This window comes from Sceloporus undulatus, chromosome 1 (assembly GCF_019175285.1).
Source record: "Sceloporus undulatus isolate JIND9_A2432 ecotype Alabama chromosome 1, SceUnd_v1.1, whole genome shotgun sequence".
NCBI classification, from domain to species: domain Eukaryota; kingdom Metazoa; phylum Chordata; class Lepidosauria; order Squamata; family Phrynosomatidae; genus Sceloporus; species Sceloporus undulatus.
In genome coordinates, this window is record NC_056522.1 from 44,219,125 (window position 1) to 44,238,611 (window position 19,487).

The 19,487-nt window shown below is 39.8% G+C and overlaps 1 protein-coding gene across 1 annotated transcript in view; it reads left to right on the forward strand.

Annotated features, from left to right (window-relative positions):
* Nucleotides 1-19,487, forward strand: part of DNAH14 (dynein axonemal heavy chain 14) — a 390,714-nt gene that overhangs the window by 219,606 nt on the left and 151,621 nt on the right. The window contains 4 exon segments of the mRNA XM_042445585.1: nt 1,651-1,782; nt 5,902-6,117; nt 7,928-7,997; nt 19,175-19,392. Of these exon segments, the coding sequence (XP_042301519.1) occupies nt 1,651-1,782; nt 5,902-6,117; nt 7,928-7,997; nt 19,175-19,392 (636 nt within the window).

Genomic DNA, 19,487 nt, shown 5'->3' on the forward strand with positions numbered 1-19,487 from the left:
TTGGGATCGATACTGTGTGTAGCCCTAGAGAGATTGGTATCCCAGATGTCGGTTAGGGCATCAACAGAATCGCCGTCAGAACCAGTCGTATACCCCTCTAGGGCTTCTTGGAACCTTATGGGTTCCATCAGCCTTCGAGGGTGGACCATCCTAATAGGTCCACCACCCCCGGGGGGTTAATGGTAGAAGCCTTGATTCCAGCCTCAACCAAGAAATGATCCATCCATGACAAGGGAGAGACATTAGAGATCTCTGCCCACGGAGCCTCCATGTCCGTACTGAAGATCACATCAAGAGTATTACCAGCACAATGTGTTGGCCCTGAGACTAATTGAGACAGGCCCATGGCTGTCATGGTAGTCATGAACTCCCGAGCTGCACCAGTTGGAATATCACTGGCCTCGAAAGGGATGTTGAGGTCCCCCAGGACAAGAAGCCTAGGGGACTCCAACACCAGTTCCGAGACCAGCTGTGTCAGCTCGGCCAGGGAGTCTGTTAGTGCACAGAACAGAATCCCCAGACTGTCTCTGGCCTTCTGGGACAGGTAAATACATTCGATGTGATCTGTTTTCCGGACTGGGATCCTGGTTAAGGAAAGGGTGTTTTTATGGACCAAGGCAACACCGCCCCCCCGCCCACCTAACCTGATCTGGTCCTTAACTGAGTACCCGGCTGGAAGGGCCTGGGCCCACACTGCCTCACTCTCAGGCCCCAGCCAGGTCTCAGTGATGCACGCCAAGTCACAGTTTTTATCCTGCAAAAGGTCATACATAATGTGGGTCTTATTTCTTATGGACCTGGCGTTGCATAGGAGCAGTTAAAGGGTTTGTGGTATGACTGGGCTGACCCTCAGGGCTCTTTGGTTAGGAGAGTGGAAGGAAGGAGAGATAGGTATCACGCATCGATCCCTCCTTCCATTTTGACACCAATCCACTTTCCTACCGCCATACCTCCCCTTGCCCCATACAACCTCAATCGGGGCTCCCATTCCATATGCATCCGCCACCGCAGCTGGCCTCCCACATCTCATTTCCACCCCCAAACCCAATAATAACAAAAAAAATCCCTCAACAACAAAGGAAGACAGAAAAGGATGTCATTCCTTAAAATACAGGCTAATCCAAATTACCCCAATTACAAAACCCCTGCTCAAGCCGTATAACACTCTGGCGAGCAAATAAATTCCTGTCCCTCCTAAAGAAGAGACGCCAGTACTTCGCCCAAAAAAAAAAAAACCCCTAGGCGAATACGTTTGTGCGCACAGCTGGTGTGAGGCAGGCGTCCTCAGTCGGGAGCCGGCGGGCTGGCTTTTGAGCAGGAAGCCGCTCCCACCAGCTTGCTCCTCCCCTCCTCAGAAACGCCGCCGAGGCGGCAAGAGTCCTCCCGGCCCAGGGGCGCGCCCAGCTGGTGTGAGGCAGCCGTCCTCAGTCGGGGGCCGGCGGGCCGGCTTTTGAGGAGGAAGCCGCTCCCACCGGCTTGCTCCTCCCCTCCTCAGAAATGCCGCCGAGGCGGCAAGAGTCCTCCCGGTGCGGGGGCGTGCCCAGCTGGTGTGAGGCAGCTGTGAAAAAGCTTTAATGTGTGTTATCTTTAAATATGTATATGTTTAAGAATGATTGATGTTTCAGAACTGATTTTAAGATATATTTCCAGGCTCGTGTTGGTGTGATGCTAGTAGGCCCTACAGGTGGAGGAAAGACTACCATTAGAACAATTTTAGAAAAAGCATTGATGATCTTACCATTAGTGGATACAGAGAGTAGTACAAAGCTTGATGTTCTTCAGGTAACAAGTTTAATTTTATATTGTTCATTACTTTTAGACCTATTTTTAAGATGTACTTCATACATATTTCTTTATTAAGTACTAATGTCTGATAAGATGGGTTTTTGTGGGGGGTTTTGGACTATGTGGCTGTGTTCTAGCATTTTCTTTCCCGTGTAGTTTTTCATGAAATATTCTGATAGTCTTTGCATTAAAAAAAACATATTAAGGGATTAGTCTTGCATTCTAGATGCACTATTCATAGGAGTGAGAGTGTCTTAGGCTATGACAAAAACTCCATTATGCTGGCATACTAGCAGTTAGGAGTGTCAAAGAATTCATTCAAACCCTGTGCAGACATAGCGCAGTGCCGAAAGAGCACTGTAAAGCCCTGGCGCCAAGCCTATCGCGCCCTTTCCAGGGCTCAAAAAAGAGCTGCTTTTTGCGGCTCCTTTTCACACGCTGGAAAGGCCAAATTGGGACCACAGCGTATGGTTGCTGCGCCCCCAATCTGGCTGTAAAAGGAGCAGCTGGAGGCCGTCCCTATGGGGCTGTCTCCATAGCCCCTTGGTTGGATAATTTTAAGTGAGCTTTTCCTCCCTTGGTTGAGAATTTTGAGGAACTCCCTTTAGTGGGGAAGAGTCTATATATCAGAGAGTGTTTTGTTTTCCTAGGGTCACATTTCTTCTGTTCAGTTCTCTGTTTCATTTTTCTTTTTTTTAAAGACAGAGATACCTACATTGTATCTGTACATATACTTTGTGTAAAACAAGGCAATTTTTAGTTGCCTTCTCATTTGGAACAGCAGCTCTGCTTGTTTTGCCTCATTTAGATTACAAGTTTAGAAGCCAGTATATCAGACTTGGTACTGGATGGAAGGGGCATCATGACGTCTGCCGCGTTGCTTATGATGTCACACTGCGGTGCTTACGAGGAAGCTGCTTAGAGCAGCTTCTTTTTGCTCCCTCGAGGGAGTAAATCAGTGCCACTGCATGCAGCTGCTGCAGCACTGATCTGGGGGAAAAAGAGCTGACATCCAGCCGCCCATCTGTACAGCCCCTTAAACAGTGATTAGCCCAATCAAAATACAAATTCACAATTAACATTTTTACACACATCGCTCTTAAAGAGGCAAGAAAGAGACAATAAGGAGACAATAAAGAGGCAATAAACAGCAACAAATTACTTTCAGGATTTCCGGATGTATGATGTATGATTTGTTGCTGTTTATTACCTCTTTAAGAGCGACATCTGAAAATCTTAATTGCAAATTCACATTTACCTGGCATAATCACTGTTTAAACCCTTGACTGTGTCCAATTTTCCCCATGTGATAAAGTCCAGAGATACCATAGTATCTTGGATTTGAATGAGGGAGGAGCTAGCAGCCACTAACTTTCTCTATAGATGCAGCCCCAACCCCAAGCACTCAGGAAAAAGAGTTTGGCTAAAAGTCAAAGCCAACAAGGGTGTTTTGGTTGGATGTGGTGTAGGAGACAGCATAAGGTGAGCTTGTGTCTGTTGAGTTAAACCTCCCCAATCCCAGAGAGCCGCTGCCACTTTTAGAAAAAGATGCAGCTAAGGGACAGGAGAAGAGAAGAAGATCCACAAAGTGAACAGATTCTGATTTCTGTTCTGATTTCATCTCGAAGGTGCAAATGACATAGTCTATAAAACACTATGATACATGATTATTTCTCCCAACCCCACTCCTTACCAAAAATCTAATAAACAGTAAGAGTGGGATGAAGGTATGTGATACTTGTGGCTTCACACTAGCCCAGAAATGCCTGGTTTTCTGATCTTCTTCACCTAACAGAGGGCTTGATGCCATTTCAGTACATCCAAACTCTTGCTGTAGGGAGAAGTTTTTACTGTATGGCTTCATACCTAGAGTTTAAAAGGGTAATGTTTTAAAGCGCATGGTATACAGTAATTAATACTATATTTGCATTTGACTGTTCATAGGAGGTGATTTTGCCTTCTTCTGCCCTTCTGCCTCTTTGCCACCAAAGAAGACATGGCACATGTTAGATATCCTACCTTGTATCCCAATATACCTATAAAGGACAAAGGATTTTGGAGTTTCTGAGTACTGTTTTCTTTCCTTTTAGGCTACTATCATGGGCTATAGGATGCACATTACAGATTGTTATAGGCCTTCTAGTTCTCTGTTACCTGGAAAGCGCTACAACTTCTGCTTTGTTGTTGTTATTGTGTGCCTTCAAATCATTTCCAACCCTAAGGCAAACCTAACGGGGTTTTCTTGGCAAGTTTCTTCAGAATTTGTTGAGCTGCTATTTGGGAATATGCATTTTTGTAAGGCATTCTAGGTGAGGTGCTCTTCCTTCTGTTGCAAGACTGCAAACGAGCATCTGCAAGTGGTTCTGAGTTAGGTATGTGTTTCAAAGAGGGCAGCATTTGCACCTAGTTTGTTAGGGAGCTCTGATGTGTCTCACACCAGGATGTCTTCAATCCACTGCTGGAAAAAGGAACATTGGATAATCACTGTAATATGTTTGTTTTCAGCTGTAGATAGATAATATCTTCCCCACGCAGAGTGTTACTGTTGGTGTACAGAAAGATGTTTGTAGGTAGAACCTATCTACTTTTTAACACATTCATTTTTTTCTACTTCTGACTAGAAGTCTTTTTTTTTAATGCAATATTACTTTGCCTTTTCTATGTTTCTTTGCTTTCACTTCCACTGATTTTTTCTTGAGACAGACTGTTAGCTAAATCACTGCTCACTAGTGCACTGTTGCTTCATGTGGTGATCTGTAGAACAGTGATGATCTGCCAGTTATTGGTTGCCAGTCCATGGCAAATTTCCAGGAAGGAAATAAATAGTTATACTCAATGGCACTTTGGCGAAAATAATCCTACATGTCCCTCACATTATATGCCTCGAGAAACACTGCATTTGTGGACACTGTTTACACAATTGTCAACTTTCTTGTTGGGGTGGCAGGAAGGAACATCCAATATCAGGATGTCTTCCATCCATTGCTGAAAATGAGCGTATCACAATGAACATCCAGCATTCCTCTTTCATTTGATTTCATTTTTTTCCTTTTGTTTCCCTTCCTCTTTTCTTTCCCCTCCTTTTTTTTCCCTTTTTCAAACACGTTTTAAAACCAATGACTTTTCAAGCAGTTTCAGTCAACTGTAGCAGCAGCAGGGCAATGCAGATGTTCTAACCAGAAGCAGGCATCCTTCCCTGAATAATACTGAGGAAGAAAAAATAGCTGGGTCTGTAGTTTTTCCACTGTTGAACTTGCTGTGGTACTGAGGCTGCTACCAGCTTTTTAAAAAAGTCTTATTAAAAAACAGTTGAAAGTATTGAAAAAGAAAACAATGTATGAAGGTACTCTCCCTAAGTGGAATCTCACAGATGGAGCAATAAAAAGGCATCTATTTTAGTCCACCTCAGTCTAATAAATTATGTATAGGGCTTCATTAGGGGCGGCATGGAGGACCACACCGGGTGACACCTTGGGGGAATGGGGAGTGGCATCACCTCATGTGTTGGTGGGAAGAGTTTCCCTTCCAAGTGTGAGTCTCCTCCCTTTCCTGCCTGGCCAGAAGCTTTGCCAGATACAGAAAGGTTGTGGGGCAGTAACTCACTCCCACCAGTGGCTGCTGGTAGGAAAGGACTGCCTTCCAGGTTCGGCGGTTCTGTTGCTTGGGCAGGAAAGCAAGTCATCTCCCTTTCCCAATTGGCCAGCAGTTCTGGAAAAAGCCGTTGAAGAGAGAAAGGGGTATTTAAAAACGATCCACACCAAGTGTGAAATATACTGGGTAAGTCAGTGGTTTAGGCTTTAAATTTTTACTAAATGTCACAGTAGTAATGAAGACTGGCTATGAAATCTATTCCATTTATTTTTGGTACAAATATGGGACATCCAGAATTCTATAGTGTAAATATTTCATTACAGCTGAAATCTGTATTTGTGAAAATACAATGCAATTAATATATTCCAAAAAGATTAATTAATCACAGATTATGCACAACATAATACATTTAGCTTTTCTGTTCTCTTTTTCCTTTAATGTTTGTACTTGCAAAAAAATTAAATATTTATTTAAATTTAAATATTTATTATTTTAAAGAGAATCAATGAATATTTTTCTCCTCAGAATTCTTCAAAGAGAGGAAAAATAGATACTTTTGTTATAAACCCGAAATGTGTCACTCTTGGTGAACTTTTTGGAGAAACAAATCCCAGCACAATGGAATGGTCAGATGGTTTGCTGTCATCAGCAGTTCGAAGTTTTGCAAAACTTGCAGTCAGAAAACCTAAAAAGAAAGACACAAATCCGTGTAGAAATTCTGAAATGCTAGACTTATATACAGTGAGTTCAGCACTTTTGTAATTATAATAGTATTAACATTTGATGTTAACATTTGATTTTAAACATACTTTTGTGTTGTACTATATTGAGGTGGACAACTTGTAACCCTCAGATATTTTTGGATTTCACCTTCCATAATTCTTCCTAGCTAGGGCTGCTGAGGCCCTAAGTGTCCATTATGTTAAGTATGTAATCCAGGTTTCCTGTCTGAAGAACCTTTTATTTGTTCAGACTAACCTAGCAAACTGCATTTTCTTCATCTATTTTCTGCTGTTTCTTCAGATGTAGCCATGTTAGTCAGCCTCAGTGAAAAAGAAGGGGGGAGTGTTTCATGACACCTTTAAGTTTAATAGATTTATTTTGTGGGTTACAGTCCAGTTCCTCAGTTAATTATGGAGTACAGTATACAAGTCTTGAGTAGATATACATTGTTACTACTTTTTCCTGTTTACTAGTGTCTTGTGGTTAAAATGTGATTTTTTCCTCATGAGAACATATTAATTTTATGTAAAACATTTGTGTACTCCAGATTTGTTGGGGGAAAGGAAAAAACATTTATGGTTTAATGCTAGAGAGTAACTTTTCAATAGTTCATGAGCAGTAACAAGTGATTTAAACTATGCATGGCATTCTCACTCCCTTCTTTTTTAACTTGGAGATCCAATTTATTTTTCTGACTTCAAAGTTTGAGGTAAAACATGTCCCATCCCAATACTGGGGATCCAAAAAATCAGTTATGGTGATTATGGTTATTTATATATTTATATAAAGAAAAACTGTTACAGGGTGTTCTGTCAACATTTATTTAGAGAGGGTTTGCTATTGTCTTTTTCTGAGGCTGAGCCAATCTGAGTTTCCCAGTGATACCCAATGGGTTTCCATGGCTCAATGGTAATTTGAATCCTGGTCTTCCAGAGTCCTAGTACAACACTCAAAACACTCTACCAATCTGGCTCTTCAATTATGCTAATTTTCTTTATAAAACAAATTTAAAGTGACTTGCAATAAAACCCTACATTACACAGAACATGCTAAAAACAGTGCAGTTAATTCAGTCATACAGAGAAATTAAAAGCAAGATAGAATCACAGTTTTAACTTATATTAAAAGCTTGGAGAAATTTAAAGATCTTAGCAATTCACCTGCTTTAAAATGAGAGAGCCAAAGGAGACCTTTCTAGGGTTGAATTTTGTAGGCTTTGTTGTTATTAAATGATGTGGCTATATTGTCTTTTTTAAAAGTGTGATTCCATGTGACTCAAGTGATTTAATATATATTTTAGGGATGAAGCAGACGGGCAGCCAAGATCAGCCAGAAGCTGCTTCCAGCACAATCGTCCCAGGGCCATGGCAAACACATGCCACAGCCCCAAGGGCACCTCCTGCCACAATCCCAAATGGAACATGACAAGGAGTGGGGTGGGGGGGGAATGCTCCTTTTGGAGCTGGTTTGGGGTTGCCTAAGGTAGCCCTGGTGCAGCTCCGGAGCAACCTTCAGGCACTCCAAGGGTGTGCATCATGTAAACTCTATGCCCCTGGAGTGGGCAGAAGCCGCTCCTGTCTGCCCATCTTTTTCGGGCATATATCTGAAACAACATGTGGTAGGCAAGAAACGTTCTACAAATAAAGCATGAAATTAATTGAATGTATGGTTTTGTAATTGTAGAGATTTGTTGCTACCCAGTTCACTCAAGGAAATACTAATAGGACTTTACTGGGTTTTAAAATGTAGTAATCAATTTTCTATTCAACATGCTAAATTTATGTTGTAATCTGATTTGTAATGTAATTGGTCTCATCTTTGTTTTTAGTTGAATACAGTGAACATATCTGATGCTGTTCTAACTGATGAAACACTGCAATCAACAGAAAATATTAACTGTCAGTATAAGTACTTGAATGACTTGTATGACATAATTGCTTATCTTTCTCTTTCTTTTTAGAGTAAAGGGGCTGAAATTAAGCAACAGTGCCATATCTTAGTAATTATTAGTTGAGCAATTCCTCTGACCATGCGTTGATTCTATGGGCGTAACATGTAATGATGTAGTCCATAAATCTATTCATTTCAGAGTATTTATTTTTGTTCTTTTTGTTCTTTGGATACTGTTCACTAAGAATTGTAATTTATGCAGCAGACTTGCACGCAGGTGACAAAGTAGATTTGTAGCTAGCAGACTAGAAAACAAGCATTCTTCATGACAACTTGTCAGCTAGGGCTTAAAGGCTTTTGTTTATTTATTTTGCATACCAGAGACTTTGAGATGATAGCAGTTCTGCAGAACCAGTAATGTGTTGCCAGTGTTGACTCTTTTCAACAATATCTCTCTCACTTCAACAATATCTTTCTCACTTAAACGAGAAGAGGGTTGCCTGTTCTGCCAAAAAGTCTCACTGCCGTCATCATACACAATAGATTCTTCCCATAATAATAAAACATAATAAAACTTTTATCTGTACCCACTTTTCTGCTGCAGGGCAATCAAAGCAGCTTACATGCTAAAACAGCACCAATATACAGTACATGATAAATATGCAATACAATATCTACCCCCCCCTTAAAAAAGAATTAAACATAATACAATTAAAATTGATCTCTTAAAATAAAGCATTATCAGCAGTCCTATAGTCCACTGGGCAAAGTGGTGGCATACTACATAAGAAGGGGAGACTTTGTTCATATCTGAGTTATTCTATTCAGGGAAGGCCTGCCAGAAGAGATCCATCTTAACAGCTTTTTAAAACTGCCCAAGCATGTGATTTGACAGATCTCTTCTGGAAAGCCATTCCACAGTCTGGGAGTGGTTACGGAAAATGTCCTCTGTGAGATTGCAGTTAATCTGGTCTTTATCAGCTGCAAGAAATTCCTCCCAGAGGACCTGAGGACAGAAGTAGGCAATCCCTTAGATAGAATGGACCCAAGCCATGTAAGGCTTTAAAGGTGATAACCAACACCTTATACTGTGCCTAGAAACCAGTAGGCAGGCAGTGGAGTGACTTTAAGATGGGTGTTATATGGTCACTCCTAGATTTTCTGGTGACCAACTTGGCTGCCATATTCTGTACTAATTGAAGCTTCCGAACTAAGTGTAAGGGTAGCCCCATGTAATTCTTTTCCAGATTTTTTAATCTATCATATTCAGCAAATAAAATTCTGGTTTCATTTGAATTTTAATGTACAAAATCTCTGTTGTTCTCTGAAGATGCCAGCCACAAATGCTGGCGAAACGTCAGGAAGAAACCTTTCTGGAACATGGCCACATAGCCCCAAAACCCCACAAAAAACTATGGATGCCGACCATGAAAGCCTTTGACTTTACATTCTCTGTTGTTAATTTATAAATTTGAAACCAGATTTGTTTTATTTTATTTTTGCTTCATTACATGACCTCCACATGTGGACAAACATCCCAGCATTATTGACATATTTCCAGCACTTATTATTTTTTCCCCTTGTACATTTTTGCTAATTTATCTAGTGTAAGATACCATCTGTAAAGCATTTTTAGTCATTCTCTTTTGAACAAAAATTTAATGTGAATTCCAAACATTTTTACCCAGTCTTTCCCCATTTTTCTAGTTGTAAATTTTACCCAACATATTGAGCCAATTTAATCATGCTTTTTAACAGTTTCTTCTTCCATCTCTAGCTTCAGAAGTGCTTTATACATTCAGAGCATATCTCATCAAAATCTGTTTTATTTAGTTGAAATCCTTCTTATCTTATATCCATTCTAAACCTTTCTGACAATAATCTATGCAATTACCATTGTCAATTTAGGCCCTCAGCCCTTAACTCCTCCCTCATCTTCAGTCTGATTTTGCCCTCTTCAGAGAATAACAGACCTTTAGAAGTTATCTTTTATTAAGTGCATCATGGGGAAGACCCACAAAGATGTTCTCTTTGTTTGTTTTTACAAACTATGGGTTTGTATTTTAACCAAACTTTTAACACCTGTCTTATATAATGATTGTGATAATCCTTATTCACTTTATTAACTAGGTACCCATACCAGGCAAATTTTAGGTTGAATCCTTCTAGTTGTAGTAGGTGTTTGTTTTTTTCAGAGTTACCTACTCTCCTAACCAGACTAGACAGCAAACGTGATAGTAAACTTTTAAATTTGGTAAACCAAGACGTCCCTTCTTCTTGGCATCTGGAAATATTACCATATTTCTTTAGTAAGTCTGTGCCCATTTGTGGACCATCCAAAGAAGTTACCAGATCATCTGCGAATGCTCTCAATTTATGTTTCCTTTATATTGACCCCTTGAATGTTGAACTTTCCCCATTACCCTATTATGAATTTCTAGTGTTATAAGAAAAAGTAAATGGGATAGGGACAAGCCTATCTTGTTACTCTGTATCTGGCATAGTTTGGTCAACTCTTCATTGATCAAAATTTGAGAATACCAATTTTCATATAATGATTCAATCCAAATGATGTATTTTTCTTATACTCATAATATCTAATACTGCAAACATGGTAGACCAATTAATGTTACGAAATGCTGTTTTGGCATCCATAAAAATCAGGACTAATTTATCTTCTTTATGTTTCTTACAGTATTCCATAATATCTAGAATACAATGAGTATTTTTTTTCCTCATTAATCTTTTAGGCAGAAAGCCACATTGGTCTTTATCTGTCCAATTCTGTAATATGCTTCTTATTCTTTCTGCTATAATTTTCTACTGATGCTGCATGGTGCAGACGGCCTGTGAGTGTTTGGCCACCTTGGGAGTGGGCCATGTGGACAGCAAGGGAATGGCCCAGTTTTTCCTCTCCATCTTCTCAGCGCCTGAGAAGGATCTTGGTAGCTTCCCTTAATTTTTTCTATATTTTTTCTGAACTTCTATCTTGGTGAGATTATACCATTACAGTTTCCCCCATTTTAATTCTATTCTCATAATTTATTTCTGTCAGCTTTGTCAATAGGTTTTGATATGTTTTGTTCTCTAGCAGTGCCTATATTTCAATGATCACTGTATTAAATTCTTGTAATTCTATTTTGATTCCAATATAGTGTCCATTTGGATCCTGAAATTATTCTTTTATGGCTAATCTCTAGTTTGCATAAATAACTATGCCTATTTTTTTAATCAATAGCCCAGATTAATTCTTTCCCTAATTTCAAATTTTGTAGGCTTCATGAGTCCTTTTTAAAAAAATTTGTGTTTCCTGAAGACAAATAAAATTTAATGTTAGCTTCTTTAAATAATGAAATATTTAACTTTGTTTCTTGAGTGTGTTGAGGTTTCTGATATTCCATGATACATTTGGCATTCATTGTTCTAGCTCTTCAAGCACGCCAATCTCTAAATATCCTTGTTCCCCCTCCTCCTCCTTTCTCTAGATGTTTGTCCTTTTTCTCTGTCTCAAGCATGTAATCTTGATCCTGGTCTTGTTCTTGCCCTTTCTCTTCTTTTTGATCTTTGAAGTGTTTATCTACCTCCTTTCCATATCTCTTCCAAAACTCTTTCATCTTCTGAATTGTATTTAATCTAAATCACACTGTTTAAATATAAAGAATACTTCTTCCAACTTTCCTCATCTTTACTTTATCCTTATTCCCATCATTACCGTATCCTAAATCAGTGCCTTTGTAACTGATTTAAGAAATTATGATCTCTGTTTCTTCAGTATTATCTCCTGTATGTCTTTGTAAATTCAAATTTCTTTAGCTTCCACTATAAATCTCTCCCTATAATTTTGTTAAAGTGTTTCATCTCTGTACTATACAACTGTGCAACTATTAATGTGCAAGGATAAGGATAATTATTATAACAAATAATGCAAAGATATAGAAGACAACAACAAAAAAAGAAGAATGAGAGAACTCGTCCACAAAATCTGAAAAATCAAAGTGAAGTTCAAACCATGGGCCAGAATGCTATATGACAGTGATGGCAAACCTTTTCAGTTCTCTGTGCCCGGGGGGAGCTTCAACCCTCCGGGGGCAGGGCCGCGTGACAGGGGCGGAGCTTCGACCCTCCAGGGGCGGGGCTTTCCCTGCTCCCTTTCCCAACCTCCAGCTGTCTGAGAGACAGCTAGAAGTGGGGGGATTGGGAGAGGGGGTGACAGGCGCGCACCTGCTCCTCCTGCCCTTCCTTGGCCCCCAGCTGTCTCTCAGAGACAGCTGGGGACCAGTAAGGGCCCGTGAGGGGCAGGAGCAACAGGTACGCGGCCCCTGCTCCTTTCTTCGGGGCTTCGCCAGGCCTGAGGTGTCCTCCAAAGGACACCTCAGGTCTGCCGAAACCCTGCGGGGAGGAGGAGGAGGAGGCCGGCGGCTCCTGCTCCTTTCCTTGGGGCTTCACCAGGCCTGAGGTGTCCTCCGAAGGACACCTCAGGTCTGCCAAAACCCCGCGGGGAGGAGGAGGAGGAGGCCGGTGGCCCCTGCTCCTCTCTAAAGAGCTTTGCCAGGCCTGAGGTGTCCTCCGAATGGCACCTCACGTCTGCCTAAGCCCATCAGGGAGGAGGAGGACAAGGGCGGCTGCCACTGCGCCTTTCCTCAGGGCTTCGCCAGACCTGAGGTGTCCCACAGGGAGGAGGAGTCGTGTGCCCGCCCTCTCCTTTTCAGTCCCTCCCTTCCTTCGGCTGAACAGGCTCCAAGGGGCCCATTCGGCCGAAGGGAAGGGCTTGGGAGCCCGTCCCAGGCCCTTCCCTTCGGCCCCTTCCTTCGGTCGAAAGGGCTCCAAGGGGCCAGTTCAGCCAAAGGAAAGGGAGGCCAAAGGGAGGGACTAGGGAGCCCGTTCCAGGCCCTTCCTTTCGAGCCCTTTGCTCCGCGCTAAAGGGCTCCATGGAGCCCTTTAGCACAAAGCGAAGGGAGGCTGAGGGGAAGGAGGCTGGGCATGCGTCCCAGCGCCGTTCCCTTCGGCCCTTCGTTCCGCACTAAAGGGCTCCATGGAGCCCTTTAGCACAGAGCAAAGGGAGGCCGAGGGGAAGGAGGCTGGGAGGAGGAGATGCGTGTGCACGCGCGTATGCTGTCTCTTCCCAGGCACCATTTTCTGGCTTCCCGCTGTCTCCACGAGACAGCATTAGGACCAAAAATGGCAGGGAGGAAGTGGAACGGGCATGTGCCCATTCTGCCTTCTCCCTCACCCCGTGCCTGGCGAAATGGCATCGCGTGCCACCCATGGCACGCGTGCCATAGGTTCGCCATCACGGCTATATGATAAGAAAAATATTCCAAATGAATTGCTACAAGCCACACAAACAGAATCAACTCTAGTGCTAACTGAAATATGCCAACAAATATGGAAAACAAAACAATGGCCAACAAACTGGAAGTGATCAATATATGTCCCCAGCCACAAAAAAGGACACATACTTGCATCAGTAAAAGACCATAGCATTCATGTCTCATGTAAGCAAAATTATGTTCAAAATCTTCTAAAATAGACCCTAGCCATACATGGTGAGAGAAATCCTAGAGATGCAGAAAAGAGGTTCAAAAAAGGAAGAGGCACTAGGGACCACATTGCAAATATATGATGACTAATGGAGCACACAAAGGAATTTGAGGAAAAAATCAGCATGTGCTTTATAGACTATAACAAAGCATTTGACTACATATACCACGAAAAGCTATCAGTGGCTTTTAAGGGCATGGGAGTGTCATCCCATCTGGTAGTCCTGATGAGAAATCTGTATGTAGGACAAGCGGCTACCATATCTTCCTTTATGAGCCCACTAGAGTGTTGAGATCATCCGGAGCGGCCCTTCTCTCTATCCCACCACCCTTTCAGGCTCATTTATTGGGAACAAGACAATGGGCGTTCTCGGTGGCTGCTCCCAGGCTCTGGAACTCTCTTCCTATAGAAGCCAGGATGGCTGCATCCCTGCTTTTCTTTCGGCAAGAGTGCAAACAGTTTTGTGCCATCAGGCTTTTTCAGACTAACAAGGGTTGGGCTTTAAAAGCTGTTTAGATTTTAAGGTTTGCATGGAGTTTTTAACACATTTTACATTTTAAAACATAGCTGCTTTAACTTTTAAAATCATTTATTTATATTTTAAATTTTATATTTATACATGTTAATGCTTTTGTATTGTTTTTAAATTATATTGTTTTAAATTTGCTATTCACCACCTTGAGTCCCTGTAGTGGGAGAAAGGCAGGATATAAGTGAATATAACAACAAGAAGAAGAGATAACAGAAAGAGAGATGAAGAACAGAACAGGCCAAAACCCAATAAAGAAAATAGATCTCAGAAATCTTATATTAATCAAAAAGATGAAACTAAAAAAGATACTCCCGACATAAATACAGAAGAAGAATTGGAAAATCTAGAAGAAAAGACCAGTTTGGAACATTCAGACATAGATACTGAAGGGGGGAGTGACGAGGAATTAGAAAAGGATAATTTATAAAGAAAGAAAAAAAGGGGAGACAAAAGTAAATAAAGTAAATAAGGGACGGAAGGGGAGGCATTAATTTTAGTAAAAAAACAAAAATGGATGTTAAAGCGATTTCATGGAATGTAAAGGGTCTCAGTTCAAAATATAAACACAACTTATTTTGTATTGAGACCCTTTACATTATCTAGAAAAGACCAAAAGTGGTATAATATGTCTTCAAGAAACCAGGATGAAAAAGAGGGATGTAAAGTATATAAGGAACTCGAAACTTGGAAATTGCTATACAACAGCAACAGATAAAAAGAAGAAAGGAATATCAATATATATAAATAAAAAATATGCTTCAAAAGAATTTTTTTCTGATAATGATGGCTCGTACTTAGCGATAGAAGTTAATTGAAAAAATATGAAAATACTGATCATAGGTATTTATGCACCGATGGATAACATAGAGAGATATTTCAAAAGAATACTGAAGGAATTAAAAGAAACAAAGTATAAGAATATATTTATGATGGGCAACTTTAATGCTGTAATAGACCCACTGGTGGACTTGATCTCAAACAAAGAGGGAAAAATAAAGAAGGACCAAGGGCAAGTTCCTAGCAATTTCTTTGAAATTCTAAATGAATTTAACATGGAAGATGTACGGAATGCAAAATACAAACAAGCAAGAGGATTTACCTTCTTTTGAGAGGTGCATGATTTCTTTTCACGAATAGATCAGTTTGTAGCCACAAAAAAACCCTGCTACCACAAATCCATTCAATGGACATATTGCAGAAAATCAATTCAAACTGCAACCCATTGGAATTTAAATTAAAAAAAACCTGAATATAATTAGAGGATGAAGGATAATATGTTAAATGATGAATGGACATTAAACGAAGTGAAGGAAACTTTGAAGGCTTACTTTAAAGATAACAAAACAGAAGGAATAAGGAATAGATTAATTTGGGGTGCCAGTAAGGCAGTCATCAGGGGGATTCTTATAAAACTACAAATAGAAGAAAGAAAAAAAGGAAAACAAATTAAGAGAATTATTAAAAAGAGAAAAAGATAGATGGAAAAAAAACAGGAGAAAAAGAATAAAAAACAAAGGTAAAACTGTTACTACAACAACTAAAATCCTTCATGATAAAAGAAAAGCTAAGACAAACTTGGCAAAGAGAATTCAAATGGGGGAATAAAGCAGGGAAATTACTGACCAGCAGAGTGAGAAAAGAAAAAGGGGAAAAATTAATTACAGAAATTAAATATAAAGGGAAGCTAATAACTGATCAAAAACATATTCAAGAAGCATTTGAACTATTCTATAAAAATCTATACGATAAGAAAGGAAATACTGAAAAACAGAGGAGAAAATTATCTTATTACATCTAGATAAACAATATATCATAAAATTAAACAAAGAACAGAGAGAAATGTTAAATCCAAAAATAACAACCATTGAGATATCAGAAGCAATCAAAAAAGCTAAAACAGGAAAGGCTCTGGGCCCCGACAATCTTCCGGCCATTTATTATAAGAAAATGGAAGAGGTACTGATCCATCCCCTAAGAGATACTCTAAATGATATATACACTACAGGATGGCATCCCCAACTCTTGGAAAGACACATTTATTTCCCTGATTCCTAAAGAGGACAAAGATAGATCTGAGATGGGAAATTATAGGCCCATATCCCTGGTCAATGTTCACTATAAGCTATTTGCATCAATAATAGCAAAGAGACTTTAAAAAAATACTAGTCAACCTGATTCATGAAGATCAGAACAGGTTTCTCTCTAACAGATGCATGAGAACTAATCTGAGATATGTGCTAAATATAATTGAACATTTTGAGAAACACAGTGAAAAGAAACTTGCTATGCTATTTTGTGAGAACTGGAAAAGGGGGGAGTAAAGATAGCAGGAAGAAATATCAACAATCTAAGATATGTTCTGATATCATAATACTAGTAGAAAACATCACAGACTTTGAGGAATTACTAAGGAAGGTCAAAGGAAAAAGTGCAAAGACAGGCTTAATGCTGAATATATTTAAAAACAAAAATAATTACCACGGAGTAAATACACAAATTAAACCTATACAATGAGGAAATTCAAGTAGTTAAAGAGTTCCCCTACCTTGGATCAAACATTGATCAGAACAGAGATTACAGTCAGGAAATCAGAAGAGTGGGAAGGGCAGCTATGAAGTAACTAGATAAGATCATAAAGAGCAAAGATGTACAACTGAAAAGTAACGTAGGAACAGGCCAAACCTTTGTATCCCCTATTACCAAGTACAGGTGCAAGAGCTATACAGTGAAAAAGGCAGATAAAAAGAAAATCAACACATTTGAGATGAAATGATGGAGAAGAATATTGAGGATAGTGTGGACAGCCAAGAGGATGAACAAATGGCTCCTTGAGCAAATAAAGCCAGAAATATCCCTGGAAACCAAGATGATCTAATTGAGGCTGTTGTATTTTGGCCACATCATGAGAAGGCTTGATTAATTGAAAAAGACAATAATGCTTTAAAAAAAAGGTAGAAGGCATTAGAAAAAGAGGAAGACCACCCACCAGATGGATAGATTCAAACAGGGCGGTCACAGGCATGAAATTACAGGAACTAAGTAAAATAGTGGACAGGGGATATTGGAGATGTCTCATACACAAGGTAACCATGAGCCAGGAACAACTTGAGGGCAATTAACAAATCTCATATCATATTTCACCACTCTCAAAGTATATTAGAATACCTTATTAATTTTTTCTGCTTTGCTACCTTAGAATTGATTCTGAACATTCTGTCAACTTCCCAAATTGCTCTTGGGTCTTCCCTATAGACTGCTAAAATTGAGACTACACTCATATAGTTCTTTACCTGCTTGTTTTGGTAGGTCTCTAATCTTCAAACACCTTTCTCTTTGTTTCACTTTGTTCTCTCATCCAGTTTCTGTTCTTATTCAAATGCCATTTTCCTTAATAATTCTTCCAATTTTTGGAGATTTCTTTTTAAATCCTGTAATCTGTAATTAACACGTTTTATGTCCTTTGTCATTTTTTCCATTGCTTATCTAGTCTCTTTCAATTCATTTTTCAAATCCTGTTTGATTTCTGCTCTCAATTATTTCATTTCTTGCTTCATTTTCTGATGCATTTTAAAAATTTCACCCAGGATAATTATATTCAGAACTGTCAATTTAGTCTCTTGCTCTAAAGATGGCCCTCTCTGGCTTATAGGGGGAAATCCATCGCAAATCTTTTCTTTTTCATTGCTTATAAGTGCTTCTTTATCTTTTCTTTGAGGCAGTGATGTCGCTAGGATTGGCACCACCTGGTGCAGTAATGGTGTAACCTCCCCCATTAATCTTCTCCCATACCGCACCATACAGAATCCCTAGTAATGTTTTTGTACTGTTATTTGTAAATTGTAATTTCCATATATCACTAAAGGTAATGGCAATAGTGAAACAGACAACTAGTAAAATCAAAAGTATGCCTTTAGATTACACTATCATATAGATAGCCTAAATATATTTACATGCACTGTCAGGCCTCAGGGCTGAGCAGGAGCCCCAGCCTAAACTTGAGCCTCAGTCTGGTCCTAGCTCTGCCCTTTCAAATACTGTGGACATGGAGGACGAGGACAAACCAACTTTAGCCAGAGACGATTTGAAAGAGCGGGCCTCCAGCACTCGAGGAGGCTTTATGAAAAACACCAGCTTATCAAGACCACCTGCACTAATGAGGGCTGATAATTATGCCAGGGCTTTCATCAGAAGCCGAGTTCTCTGGAGAAAGCATCTTGTGTCCTGACTTGGTATTGATTTCTTGGTTTGAACCTTTTGACTATGGACTGACCTAGCCACACTACTTTTGTGGGACTCTTTGACCTGGACTGTCTGACTTTGCTCTTGGCTTGATCCTTTGGTTTATACTGATTCCTGACTTCATTTGCCTTTGCCTGTAAGTCTGCCTTTCAAGATTTATCTGATTCCACAAGTTCTGTGTGGAGTCTTTTTATTTTGGACTCATTATCAGCGGTTAGCTGCTTTCTCAGACATGCACATTGTTTCATGTAGGTAAAGTGAAAACTTGATAAGATGTTATGTTTTAAAAGAAAATGTAAAAAAAAAAATAAATTTAAGGCCTCTCCTTTCTCTTCCCCACTGAGCCTCTCCCTACTCGCACCACCTCTTCAGTATTTTAAAGGCACACAGGTGAATACCACAGCCCATTTTTGCCAAAAGGCAGATGTTTTGGGAGCAGTGGCGTCACCCCCCTTAGGGTGTCACCTGGTGCAGACCTCACTCCCCTGCATCTCTTAGTGACACTCCTGCTTTGAGGGGTATGGAATGATCTGTGATAGCCAACTTGTACTTGGAACTGTTTCTTGCTAGCAGCTTGCATTTTCTCACTGTCTGATGCAGCTTACTGCTAGATATAAGTAGGCACCATATATGTACACAACAAGAAATGCAAACTAAAAGCCCCATGTTACTAGAAATAAAAAAGGATGCTACAATATAATTTTTATTCACTTGATTTAACAAACAAATAATTGAAATAGATCTTTTGGATATGTTTTCTCAGAGTAACATGCATGAGCCATTATAAAGTTTTAAACTTTTTTGTTTAAGATTACTTTTAATTTTACAGACATTTCTAGGAAATTCTAAACTTTATGTTTTTGTTTTTTGTAGGTGAAACTATTACTGATTGGCAATGGATAATCTTGGATGGGCCAGTTGATCCCATTTGGATAGAAAACTTAAACTCTGTGCTAGATGATACCAGAATGTTATGTCTTGCTAACAGTGAAAGGATCTACTTATCACCAGCAATCAGAATGATATTTGAAGTGGACAACCTCTCTCAGGCCAGCCCTGCTACTGTTAGTAGATGTGCTATGGTTTATGTGGTAAGTTTCTTAAAAGAAAGTTAAAAGGTTTTGTCATTTTTGTGCGCATAATATTTTAATGTATTAAGTTATATCCCCAGGAAAGATACAAAGTG